Source organism: Vigna angularis, chromosome 1, assembly GCF_016808095.1.
Source record: "Vigna angularis cultivar LongXiaoDou No.4 chromosome 1, ASM1680809v1, whole genome shotgun sequence".
In the NCBI taxonomy this organism is placed as follows: domain Eukaryota; kingdom Viridiplantae; phylum Streptophyta; class Magnoliopsida; order Fabales; family Fabaceae; genus Vigna; species Vigna angularis.
In genome coordinates, this window is record NC_068970.1 from 56909688 (window position 1) to 56923445 (window position 13758).

At 31.8% G+C, this 13758-nt stretch overlaps 2 protein-coding genes across 11 annotated transcripts; both read left to right on the forward strand.

Annotated features, from left to right (window-relative positions):
* On the forward strand, positions 1–5202 carry LOC108321860 (UDP-arabinose 4-epimerase 1). Of its 4 annotated transcripts, none has more exons than XM_017553749.2 (11): positions 2–317; positions 1016–1206; positions 1510–1634; positions 2319–2432; positions 2522–2629; positions 2738–2829; positions 3437–3578; positions 3708–3802; positions 4159–4288; positions 4457–4601; positions 4715–5202. In XM_017553749.2, the coding sequence occupies exons 2-11, from the start codon at positions 1146–1148 to the stop codon at positions 4951–4953; spliced, it is 1251 nt and encodes a 416-aa protein (XP_017409238.1). In that variant the 5' UTR covers positions 2–317; positions 1016–1145; the 3' UTR covers positions 4954–5202. The 4 variants fall into 4 exon arrangements, with proteins under 4 accessions (XP_052727471.1, XP_017409238.1, XP_017409240.1 ...); XM_017553751.2 differs by having other exon boundaries at positions 1047–1206; XM_017553750.2 differs by having other exon boundaries at positions 1052–1206.
* Positions 5203–7099: 1897 nt separating this feature from the next.
* On the forward strand, positions 7100–10686 carry LOC108321861 (two-component response regulator ARR14-like). Of its 7 annotated transcripts, XM_017553753.2 has the most exons (5): positions 7819–7918; positions 8001–8041; positions 9642–9793; positions 9871–10026; positions 10205–10686. In XM_017553753.2, exons 3-5 carry the CDS (start codon positions 9664–9666, stop codon positions 10465–10467), a joined length of 549 nt encoding a protein of 182 aa, XP_017409242.2. In that variant the 5' UTR covers positions 7819–7918; positions 8001–8041; positions 9642–9663; the 3' UTR covers positions 10468–10686. The 7 variants fall into 7 exon arrangements, 6 of the variants coding, with proteins under 6 accessions (XP_052735318.1, XP_052735303.1, XP_052735313.1 ...); XR_008250040.1 differs by lacking the exons at positions 9642–9793; positions 9871–10026; positions 10205–10686 and adding exons at positions 7100–7269; positions 7349–7534 and having other exon boundaries at positions 7613–7918; XM_052879358.1 differs by lacking the exons at positions 7819–7918; positions 9642–9793; positions 9871–10026; positions 10205–10686 and adding exons at positions 7100–7269; positions 7349–7534; positions 9239–9560.
* The last annotated feature ends 3072 nt before the right edge of the window (positions 10687–13758 follow it).

Here is a 13758-nt window from a genome sequence, read left to right on the forward strand (position 1 = left end):
GATGTTGTGTTGTTGTTCCTTTGATTCAGGGTCGCATCTCTCTCTTTCTCTCTCCCTCTAACGATTCGACAGCATGGACTGCACGCACAGAACTCTCCGCTTCTCTCTCTCTTCATCAATATTCAAGGCTCTCAAGACCACCCTTCAATTTTGGACCCCTTTGCTACTCACTTTCCATTTTCTACATCTTTCTCTCCACCTTCTCTTCTCCTACATATTTTTCTCTTCTTTTTACCTCTTCAATCTTCTTTCTTCTATTAATATCTTTTGGGTGACCGAAAGCTTGCATTTTTCTTTCTGCATTGTTTTTCCTTCAGGTAATTGTCACTGCGGTTATGGCTCTGGTTCTGATGAACGGCTTCCTCAGCGATACTTAAGCTTCGAACTCGTCTTTCTTTTCTGGGAATTTTGTGTGATTCTGAATTTTAATTTGCTCGGTGTTTTTGTTCGCTGTTGTCTTGTGTTGGATCATGAAAATGTGGTTTCTTCTGGGTTTGTTAAAAAATCTGTAGTCTTTTTCTCAATGATTATTAAATAGCAATGCGGGCTTCCTGGGGGATTCGTTTTTCCCATGTTTTATTCGCCTTTAATGCTTTGAGGAACAAATTGGCGTGCATGTATTTTGCTAGTGCTATGAGTAATGAGTTATGCAGAACCTAACTTTCTGCTTTGTGCGTCTCTTTGCTTTTATTTTTTGTATGATTTGTTCTTGTACTGCTTTCAGTGGATCTTGGAATTCTGAATGCCTTCTCTTTGGTTCATCGTGTGTCAATTTTGTTTATACATTTGTAAATTGCAGTGGTTCTGTTTTGTGCACAAAAGTTTTGTGGTTATTTGAATTGTACGTGTTTTCATTGGCTGAATTTGCCGCCCCCGCCCCACTTCACTCCCCTAATTTTAACCCTTGTTTTTTTTACTTTACTGTGCTTGTGGATTCAATCCTTTCCTTGGTTTATATTTTCTTGTTAGATGACTTTTCCTTTTGTACTTCTTTGGGTTGTTCTCCATTCTGGAGGAGAAAATGTCTCAAATGGTGTGACTTTAAGTGCAGCATGTCACTCAATGTCGGGAGTGGAGCTTGATTTGTTAATTGATATTAAGGAATAAGATCTCATTCTACGCTCTAAAAGAAAGGGGTTCTGCAAATGCTAAATTTTGGCAGGTCCAGAAATCAGCCAAGGACAGTCAGAGCTACAACAATGGGAGGTATAATTCTCTCCTATAAATTTCAGCACAAATGGTGGTAACTTTTTATATTTTCCCCTTTAAATGAAGCTTGGTTGGTTAAAAGTATTAATCAGTTTGAAAATGGGAATTGAAAGTTTTACCTTTTGTATGACTAGACTATAGTATAGACTAGTTGCAGTGCATGTATATAATTGACTACAAGGTGTTTGTGAGTTCATAATTGTCAATCTCCAGTGATTTTTTCGTGTTTTGTTATTATTTTGGCTCACTCGTAATATACTTGGAGTTTGAAAATGTAGTTTCCGTTTTTCTGTCCTTTAGGTTTGGATTATCCAGATCCAAAAAGGAAGGGCAATTTTGTTGGGAAAGTATTTCTTGCTGCTGTGTTAACAACACTATGTATTATCATGATCAAGCGAACTCCATCTTTGAATTCCTCTAGTCCGGTAATCCTTATACCATTGACACCATTAAAATGCTACACACTATTACCGTGGTCAACTATATATGTTACTAGTGCACCGGTCATGCTTGTTGTATCTGTATATTAGATTATATTATTTATTGTAGTGAGGTTTTATAATACATTTGTACCTACCTAACAACAAGAGATATGGGTATAAACCCTGTTATAATACATATGAATACAGCGCAACAGATACATAAATTTTGTTTTAAGTTTCTTTGGCCTTTTTAATAACATATTTGAAAGATGCATTAAAATTGTTCAGTTGGTGTTCAGCAGTGTTTTAAGAGAGATGAGAAAGATAGAAAGAAATTAGGGGAAAGGAATTGTAAGGTTTAGAGATAAGCGGTGGAAGATGTGAAGCTTGAAAAGGAAAACAGAGAATGAATCTTATTGATCAAAGCTTGATACAGGAAGGTATATGTAGATATACATGAGTAACAAAACCATGCAGACCTAACTGACTGCATGACAGATATCCATGCATACAGATATCCCTAACAGGAATAATTGAGAGTTGTTATATGGTGTTTACTTTTCAGTCATAATTTTCTTCTTTCACTCGCCCAATTTTATTGCTACTTTATGTATCTAATTCAACTGTACCTTTTTTTTCTTTTATTCATCTAGCTACCGTTAAGTTTTATTTCTCCTCCCTTTGCAGTTTGCCATCCATGAACCGGGTGTCACTCATGTTTTAGTAACAGGAGGTGCAGGATTTATTGGTTCACATGCTACTCTAAGACTTTTGAGCGATAATCATCGTGTCACCATAGTAGTATGTCAATTCATAAAAGTTCATTCTCTGTTAAGCCAAATGCACTTCTCAGTGTATTGTTACAGACCTGACATTTCTTTTCCTGGCAGGACAATCTTTCACGTGGAAATTTGGGAGCAGTTAAGGTTCTTCAAGGATTATTTCCGGAACCTGGAAGACTTCAATTTATTTATGCTGACTTGGGAGATAAAAAATCTGTATGCTTACATTGTTTGTTACTAGAAATACTTCGGTGTCACTCTTTTTGTTCTTTTGGCATGTGTGGGGAAGGACCTTGAAATATTGTTTATTTGACTGGTTATTAGGTTGAAAAAATATTTTTGGAGAACAAATTTGATGCTGTCATGCACTTTGCTGCTGTTGCATACGTGGGAGAAAGCACAATGGATCCTCTTAAGTAAGCACTTCTGAATTTTGTTCATTCATGTTAATCTCAGCTGAATAAGTTGTGGAAGGCACTTGTGCGCAGTTTCTAATTTCAAACGTCTATATCTAAGTACTGTAGATCACGTATAGCTTTTTAGATACCAGTTGACATTTTAAGAATTATTTGAATTGACACACAGATTTCTGTTATGGTCTTGCTTTTGTCAATAAATTCACGCATTGAGTCTGTAAACACACTTTAGACACACAAAGTGTAATGCAAGATACGTGTGTATTTCTATTTGCCGTTCAATATTGTGGATACGAATTTCATAGACACACTGTTGTTCTTATTGAAATAATGTTTCCAATGAATACCAGACTAGTTATAAATAAGTTGGACTATTCTAAAACCATCTTTATCTAGAGGATGTTTTTGATTGAGTACAACCATATTTGCTATTGCTACTCTAAGAATGAATTATGTTATTGATATTGCTAATTTTTGGAATTAGATATGAATTTGTTGATGGAGTTGGGCAATTTGTTGTTACAAGAATGGTATTTTATGGTTGAATTGACCAATTTCGGTTTACTTTATTAATAATTAATGTATTTCGAATTTGCATGTTTGGTAGGTATTATCACAATATTACATCAAACACGTTGTTGGTACTGGAGGCTATGGCCAAACATGATGTGAAGACATTGATATATTCTAGTACATGTGCAACATACGGGGAACCTGAAAAGATGCCCATTACAGAGGAAACGCAGCAGGTGGGAATCCAAGGATAGTTGAATTATGGGGGTTGGTTGAAAACATTTTATGTTTCTCATTGCATCCTGAATTGACTTTAGGCTCGAGGAGATTTAGAGTTAACATTGATGTTCTATTTCTATATATAGGTCCCAATAAATCCATATGGAAAAGCCAAGAAGATGGCTGAAGACATCATCCTTGATTTCTCTAAAACCTCAGACATGGCAATAATGATACTGAGGTTGGATTTACATGTTTCCCTTCATTTCAAACAGCTTTTTATATCTTATTCCGTGTGCCCTTTGTTGCAAAAGTTGTAACTTAAGTGATTCTTACTGTAACTGAAATATATGGAACCTAGCAAACGGGATTCCATGATCGTGTTATTCATCCATTTAATCAGTGTACATTTTGGGAAATTTTTATGGAGCTTCCGACATGTTCCTTTATTGTATTTGGATTTTTTGGCTTTACAAAACTTCCCACCTCATGTTAGTATGATCATATACAATTTGAGTTTTAACTATGGATACATTAAAGATTTTTAGAATTATCTGTGCTGGTATTCTTTATAATTTTTCTTTGGGAAACTACCAGATATTTCAACGTGATTGGATCAGACCCTAATGGAAATTTGGGTGAGGCTCCTAGGCCTGAACTGCGAGAGCAAGGTCGAATATCAGGGGCTTGCTTTGATGCTGCTCGTGGTATTATACCTGGTTTAAAGGTATGCTGATACTGAAGTTTTCATTTTTTTTTTCTCTTACATGACTGAAAAGGAATTCTTTATAGAAGTCAGACTGTGTTTTGATATGTATGATGAAAAGTGGAATAAAGTTTGCATTTGATTGTTTTAGTAGCTGTAGGGTGTTGATTGGGTGGTGGCACTATGCAGGTAAGAGGAACAGACTATAAGACGGCTGATGGAACTTGCATACGAGATTATATCGATGTAACTGACCTGGTCGATGCTCATGTGAAAGCTCTAGAAAAGGCGCAACCTGCTAAAGTTGGGATCTACAATGTTGGCACTGGAAAGGGTAAGTTAAATACTTGGATGGTGAAAACAGCAGAAAACATATTTTCTGAACCAAACCAAACAAAACAAAACAACCTTGTACGTTTGATTATAGTATTAGTGTATGTTTATCAGGTAGTTCAGTGAAGCAGTTTGTGGAAGCTTGTAAAAAGGCGACAGGGGTGGACATTAAAGTGGAATTTCTTCCTCGTCGTCCTGGTGATTATGCTGAGGTATACAGTGACCCAAGAAAGATCAAACGTGAACTGGATTGGAGTGCTAAGTACACTGATCTTCAACAGAGTTTGAGGATTGCATGGAGATGGCAGAAATCTCATCGTGATGGTTATGGGGTTTCAAATGAATTGCGTTGAATTACTTGAAATTCTAGCAATGAAACCCCTGCTGCACTTCTATTTATCTATTTATATATTAGAAAATTTGTTCTTAGGGAAAGTTCGTTACATGTATTCACCTTATTATATGATTCAATAATATAATGCTGAGGCTCTATTATAGCTTTCTTCAATATCCTACAATCATAGCTCTTGTTCCAATGAAATTCTTTCATCTTTATGTAAGGACAAATTAAATATCTTGATTTAATATTTTATTGTCAAACAGTTTTCATTTGGGTTTGAGAGTAAAAAGGGTATCAAATAATTTTTTTTTTCAAAAACAGGTAATACTTTGCATTGACACCATGATGCATGTAGTATATTCCAGCGAAATTAATTGCATATGATTTAAAATTAAATTTGAATTTAACTTATTGTAAGTATTGATAGAAGAATAGAAGAAAAGAGAGAAAAATGTCAGAATCAAAGGTACGAGAAATGAGCACAAAAACATGAGTATGCAACTACTTTTTTACTAGCATCGAATAATTACAAAATTCATTCACCAACATTTAAAATTATGCCTATTAAAAATAATTTTAAATCTGAAACTCTAAATCTTATATGTCCTAAATCCCAAAACTATTATTTTAGTCTTTCAAATTTAGTGTTTAAAAACTAAAATCGAAATTTTATCAGAGACTTTATATATATATATATATATATATGACTAATCAGAACTGATTTCTTTTCCCAAAATTTATTTACTAAAAGTATAATTAATCTCTAATCAATAGTAAAACCATATAGTTAGATTTTTTTTATATTTTATTTTGAACAGAATAATTTTATGTCTGACATTATATATTCTAAGTACAAATTTATAATTCTCACTTTTCTTAACGTAAGAAAGTTATGACATTTATGATAGTTATTGGGTATGTATATATTTTTTATCCATTTAGAAAAATATCATAATTGTATGACAATATACAACACGTACAAGTGTATCTCTATAGATCCAGTTTATTCCCGATGATGACTTTAACATGTTGGCTTGCAAGTTCCATTTAGTTTCATTGATGACTATCAATATTAATGTTTCTTCATCTGTCCGTCGGTGATGTTTTATTTTTCTTCCTTGATATATAATTTAGAGGAATTTTTATTATATTTTAATTGTAGCCTTGTATTCCGTCCATATTTTATTTTCATGCTTGCTGATTCATTATCGTGATTGAAATATGTTGCTTGAAAATAAAATTTTACTCCATTCTTCAATTATTGATATTAACTGTAGCTCTACTATTGTATTATTTCATAATTCGTGAATGATTTTTTGTTAATCTATGGGAGCAGTATATGAGTTTATTAGATTGTTATGATTTAGCTTTATGTTAATTATTATATAAATAGTAAACTGATGTGATTGCTTGCAACTGTAGGGTTTAAACAGCTTTCACAGTTCTCTCGCAAGCTATACATATGTTGGCTTGATTTTTCCTTTGACATCATTTGTGATGGCTTCTTATGTGCTGATGTAATGAAAATTTTTATTGAAAAAGAAAACATTTATTATATTTAAAACATAAAAATAGTTTAATTTATTTAATTACTTGGAAACATCTACATCGGACTCATTTTAACTATGACGGTTTTCCGTTTTCTGTTTACATTGGATTTCTTTATCATCATATTCCACACGACTTGACATGTATTATAATTATTTTTAAATTGATATTAATTTGTATGAATTTATAATTTAATTACAAAATTTTTAAATCTTAAGAAAATTTGTATGAATTTATTAAAATTTAATAAAAATATTCTAAAGAAAATAAAATTCTTAAAATGTGTATCGAATATAAAAATTCGATAAAAATTTATCGGATTCGATAAACGAATAATTAGATATACATATCCGATTTTGTTTTTAAAATGTTTAATTATATTACTTATTTAATTAGTTTATAGTTATATTTAAATTTATGTATGAATTTTTATAAATTTATAATTTAATTAGATAATTATTAATCGTTAAAAAATAATTTTTATAAATTTTTTAGATTTAATATAAATATTTTAGAAAAAAAAATTGTGAAGATGTTATCGGATGAAAATACGAGAAAAGAGGTATGGAATGGTATATATCTGTAGTTGTAATGATAGATGTATCAGGGAAGCAAAGTAAGAACAGAAGAAGAGAAGAAGAGAAGAAGAGGTGGAGAGTGAGAAACACAGCGAATGAAGGAGTGGAAATGGAGTCTGTTCCTCCTCCCAATGATCTCTGTTCAATCTGCCATGCCAACTTTCACATTCCTTCTCAAGCCAATTGCTCTCACTGGTTTTGTGGTATAAAACCCTCTTCTTCGCTTTCTCTTTTCACCCTTCAATCTTTCATCCATCAATTCGCAACCTTTTCTTTTTGCAGCAAATTGCATCATGCTCATCAGGAACAAGCTCTTGCAAATGCCCTCTCTGTCGCCGACCCATCACTCTCTTAATCCCCACCGAACACTCCCTCAGCCAGCGTCATGATCCTGAAGTTGCTCAGATTCTCTCCAAAATTCATGCATATAACCGTGTCTTCGGTGGCCAATCCTCCTCTTTTTTTAAGGTGCCCATCTTCTTTCTTCTTGCTTTCTTCCCTTTCATTGTACTTTTATGTGGAATTGATTCCGAATGGTGATTCCAGAGAGTGCAAGATTTTCCTTTTCTGTTGCACAGGCTGCTTCGGGAGTTCCTAAACCCTCAAAGATCCCTTCTGTGTGTGGCTGGAGTGTGCTGTGTGCAACCAAGGAGAGGGAAGAACAAAAGAGAGCAAGAGAGGAGATGTTTCAAAATGTGCAGAGATATGCGTGAAGGAAAATATCTCTCGAATAATAACTAACGCCCTAAAAAATCTTTGACCATTTAATTTATTAAATAAATATTAATACAATATAGGTAATGTTGTCATTCTGGAAATATTTGGAATTGCAGGATGAAGTGATTGGAGGAGGTGCCCACTCTTTATTATCTTTCCAAGTATTTCTTTGTCATATAACCCTTATATTTCTGAATCGTGCTATCGTCTTCTGTAGGGTTCCAGTAGTAGAAGAGGAGAATCGGTACCTCCGACAAGGTTAGTGTTCATTTCAACTACTTGAGAATTATATAGATCTATTATGCCATATATGCTAGCAGCTTTGTCGTTTTTAGGGCTCACCAGATTAGGGTTTTCTGATTGACGAAGCTCTTCTTCTTCGTTAGTCTCCTACGATTCACTCAGCACTGTCTATGCGATTTAGTAGTCGTCTCCTCGCATTTCGCCCTCGCTCGCTTTTCCCCCTCGCTCGCAGTCGCCGTCGGCCGCAATCTCGCCGTCAGCGGTGGTCGCGTCGTGCCTCCTTCGGTGGTCGCACTGTTTCTCCTCTGTTCGTGTGATCTGTTTCGCACTCATCTGCGTGTGCCTCTGTTTCACTCATCTGTTCACATCCCTTTGTTCGTGTGGTTTAATGTAATGAAATATTTTTTTCTGAAAAGTAGTAAGCCTTTGTTCTTATCCTTTTTTTCACTCAACTGCTGCAGTGTTTTTTAGTTTCTATGTTTTGTAGTGAAAAAAACATAGAGCATTATGTCTGGAATAATTCAAGTGCATCTTCATCCTCTATCCATACATTTTCTCATCTCTCCCAAAACCAAAACTTTATTGTGTACCAATTTCTTAAGCTTGGTCTATATAGCTCTCTATCAACAGGTGCCTAATGGAGTGAGTGTGTTAGAGTAATAGAGTAAGTAGTTGGTTAAACTGTGCAACTCAACCTGCTTTAGGAATTTTACCAAAATTGAAAATACTTTTATGTTTGTCAGATTAATAATAAGTAGATTAGTATTGAGTTCTAAAACTAACTTTTTCATTTTAAATTTAATGGGCTTAATGAGAAATTAAGGAAAAGGTTTCCCACCGTGGACAAACCAATTTTTCCTTTTTGGTGTGTCTTTTTAAGTTTCATTTGTCATCTATCTTTATAGAACCCTCTTTTTTTGCCTAATCAAACTTTCCTTTGCCAAGCACTCAGCTGCTTCTTGTGGATCCTCAGTGTCTTATGAAATTCACAGCCTCTTGGTTCTTCAATTCTGGGACTTACCTCCCATATGTCATTGTTTGCTAGGATAAAAAATTCAGTATCACAAGCTTTTCTCCATTTATCACAAAACAGTTGTGCACAAAACAATTTTGCACATGTTATGATGCTTATCATCGTAACAGCATACATAATAAATGATACCAAAATCCATTGATATATATAATTTTGCACATGTTTGTTTACCGTTTTAGGATTCCTATTTGATGGTGTTTTGGATTTTGGTGCATTCGGTTTGTTGCTGGAATGGAATGTGAGGTCTCGATTTCTAGGTGCAATTTTGTCTAGGTCCCGCAAGAGATGGTGTTTCTGGTTTGAATGAAGAATATTGGATTCCGGTTCCTGGTTGTCTGAATCTTATTTAGTATGATTAATTGTTGTAGAATGATGTAATATGCTTTATTGTTGTAATTTGATTTAGTTTGAGCTGTGACATTTGTCTAACATTCGCTTGTGCTGAAATTTGCTGGGTCTTTTTAATTACCCGGATATTTGATTTATGTTGTTTCAACCTTGGATCAGTTCAGTAGGGGATTTGGATTTTGTTAAACCATGCCATATGTATTCATTTCTTTCAATTGCTTTCTCCATTCCTAGTCTAAGGTGATAGTGGAGAGTGATGGCCGGAACTTCGTCTTCTGAAATTCACATCGCTGAATTTCCACCAAATCTCAATGTCCTTGTCATTGATACTGACCCCGGAGCTCTTGAAGTCATCGAGAAATCATGCAAAGAGAATTCTCATCAAGGTTAGATATATATAATATTCTATTCGTAATCATTCTTTAAGAGAAATATGTAATTCTTATGCTTGAATTGTGTGCAGTGGTAATATGCTCTGAATCTTCAAGGGCTGTGGATGTTTTGCTGAAAAAAGAAATAGACATTCGTTTGATCATCATGGAGCTTCATATGCCAATGATGGATGGCTATGAATTCCTGCAATTTCTCAATAAAGAAGAAATTGATATTCCTTTTGTCAGTAAGTAACTAGTCTTTTACATTTTTACTCAAGTTTACAACTTTTGACTGTTTAACCATCAAGTAACTAGTCTCTTACATTTTTACCAAGTTTTCAACTTTTGACTTTTAACCATCAAGTAACTAGTCTTTTACATTTTTACTCAAGTTTTTAACTTTTGACTTTTAACCATCTGCAGTGATGTCTGAGGATAGTACTTGGTTTTCCATGACAAAGGCTTTCCATCTTGGAGCTATCTATTATTTCTTGAAACCCTTCAATAATGACAAACGGTTAGATTTGTGGGCACCTTTGTTAAGGCATTATTACGACAGGCTGAACAAAAAAGATGATGAGACAAGTGATGGTTCTGAATTTGCTTCTGATGGAGAATCTGATGGAGAAGCCGAAGCCGATGATACCCTCCACAAGAAAGACGATACCCTCATCAAGAAAGAATAGCCTAGTATGATCAGCAGACTACTGCAAAATCCATAGTTAGTTAAGAAGCCAAAAAGTTGCAGCTACTAAATAAAGAGTATGAGAAAAATATAAAATTACTATTACTATTAAAATAGTTCATTTCCTTTCATTAATTCATTGCAATCCTTAATGTGAATTCTTATTTATAAAAATATATGATTATTTAAGTAATAAAGACAACTAATTTTACAAAAAAAAGCATATTTTATACGATGAAGTTTTTTTAATATTCTCTTCATTTTATGATGTCATAGGTTAGTTTCTTTAACTTATAGAATGAAGAGATAAAATAGTTTTCTATACCGTATGTGATTTAATGTAGATTTAATTCGGTGATTCAAAATTGGAAATATCTTTACCTATTAAAAACTAAATGAGGTTGGAGGCGATGTGAGGTATTAGAATTGAGGAAAATTATTCAATATTTTATTTTAACAAATACATAAATTAAATGAGTTTTTTTTTTTAAATGAATATTTCGGAAAAAAATTGTTTTTCTACCCAAATTCGGAATAAAATATTGTGTAATTAAAATATAAAAAAATAAAATAAACAAAATTCGAGTTTAGAAAAACCAAAACTACTACATAAAATTTTTTACATTAATAATATTACATGATTTTAAATCTAAAGTCATTTAAACAAATTTGAGTTCCAAAAATAGTATGAGAAATAATATTTTGTGCTGAAGAAACGATATAAAATGAAATTAATATTTCAAACTAAAAAAAACATCTAAATTCTTATCTTATAAATTATTTTAAGAAATAAATTGACCATACCACTATACCGAAACAATATAAAATATTGTTCCTAAGTCGGATTGAATTATGATTCATTCAACATATATTCATCTTTATATAAAAATGTATGAAGATATTTTTGCAGTTTGCTCTGATAAATCAGGTTTTTACTTTATTTATAATAAAATACTTTGTAATTTCTACAAAATGAGGTATCTTATTATATATTTAATTATATATATATATATATTGAATAATATATCTAAACAAATTAAAAAAAACTCATGAAAAAAATAATGTAGAGTGAAGAAGAAATAACGTAAAGGAATGTTTAGATATTAAAATCAGAATAAAATATTGAGATTTAATTATTTTAAAATATAAATAAAAATTTTATAAATGAATTTTATTATTTAAAAATACACAATTTTCTTAAACTTTTTTATTTTAGAGTTTTCTTTCTTTTTTTTAGATTTTCTAATAGTCAGCTAATCTTTTTTTTTTTTTGAGATTTTCTAATGAAGCTGTAGTATTTTATATCTTATCGTTGTATTTTATAGAGAGCAGTAGTATTTTATATGTCGTCGTCCTATTTTAAAAGATGTCGTTATATTTTTATATGATGTTTTGATGTTGCATATGAAGCTGTAATATTTTTGTATGATGTCATGTTATTTAATAAAAAGCCATAGTATTTTTATACGATGTTTTAGTGTTGTATATGAAGTCATAATATTTTATATGATTTTACGGTGTTTTATAGAAAGTCGCAATATTTTTATATGGTGTTATGATATTTTATAGAAGTCGTAATATTTTTATATGATGTTTTAATGGTGTATATGAAGTCGTGGTATTTTATATGTTGTCGTGCTATTTTATAGGATGTCGTAGTATTTTTATATGATGCTTTGGTGTTGAATATGAAGCCGTAGTATTTTATAGAAAGTTGTAGTATATTTTTATGATGTTGTGATGTTTTCCTAATGCATGGTGGTGTTAGATACTTAGTGTGCATTTTGGAAATGTTCATAGGAAATCACTGATGATTGAAATATTGTGAGTCTATATATCATGATATGTGTTGGTTGTAGGGACAATTATATGGTGAGTTGTAATGGTTAAATGCATGATCTGTAATGTTGTTCTTGCATGGTGTAGTTACAAAGTTAATTGGATTGTGTGTTGAGTGGAACATGAGTTGGTTGAGTTGTTGTTTTACACAAGAGTTGTTTGGTAAGTCATGCTAGTGGGTGACTGTGAATCCTATGTTTTCTTACATACTCAATGACGGATGACGCGAATAAGTCCTATGTTGGTGCGTATGTCCTATTTTGGTGAACAGGAAAGTCTCTGTTGATGTGTGAGCCTTGTTTTGGTGAACAGGAAAGTCCTCGTTTGTGTGTGGGCCCAATTTTGGTGAATCGGAAAGTCTTACGTTGATGTATATGTCCTATTTAGGTAAACATGTCGCGTGTGCTGGAGTACAGAAAAAGACATATGACGATAGTGATTGGAAGTGGTAGCATGGTTTGTCTAGGGTGAAGTTCGATTAACAATGTGTTATTGTGTTGTGAATTTGATTAAAGAAAAAGTATTACGAGCTAATATCTTAATTGATAATTGTATTATTATTTTCCCATGTGTTTATTTATTTTCACAATAACGTAATAAAGTTTAAAATTTTTACTATATTATGATGGTATCAGAGTTTTATTTTTCTATGGATGTTATTTCACTCACATAACATCTTAAATCAGGTGTTACATCATAGAATAATAAAACAAAATAAATAAAATTAAATAACATAAAATAAAATAATCATAATAGGAGTTTTTGTCTCACATAAAAACAATGAATATTATGGGACAATAATCAAATAAGTGTATAATGCAATAACACATTAACTAAATTTAGAAACAATAAATAACCAAAATAAGAATACATAAAATAAATAAAATAAAATACAAACTTACAAAACCAGAAATCATTAAAAATAAATTAAAAAACACATAACAAACAATTAAAATTTCCAACGATAAATAAACAAAAGAAAAAACACACAAAATAAAATAAAATAAAATAAAAACTAACAAAATCATAAACTATTAAAAATAAATTTTAAGAGAATAAAAGATATATAAAAATAAAAATAAGATTTCAAAATCTTGTTAAAGAGTATACTAGATTTCAAAATATAGTTAAAGATTGAGATACAATATACTTAAAATCCTTTAATCGGATTTTGAAATCCAATATTTTAAAAAACAATTTTAAAACTCGATTCCATGCTTTTCTAAATTTATTTTTTAAAATTCAGTATTTATCTCTAAATGTGGGGACTATTTGGGATTTTAGCTATTAAATTCTTTCGCCCTTAATTATTCAAAGATTAAGAACTTATGCAAAAGTAAAAAGAAAATGAAAATGATCTAGAAGGAAAATGAAAAATGTTGCCTAAAAGAAGGGGATGAGATATAGAGTGCAGGAAACTCAGAAGAAAAGAGAGGAGTGGATATATAGTGTG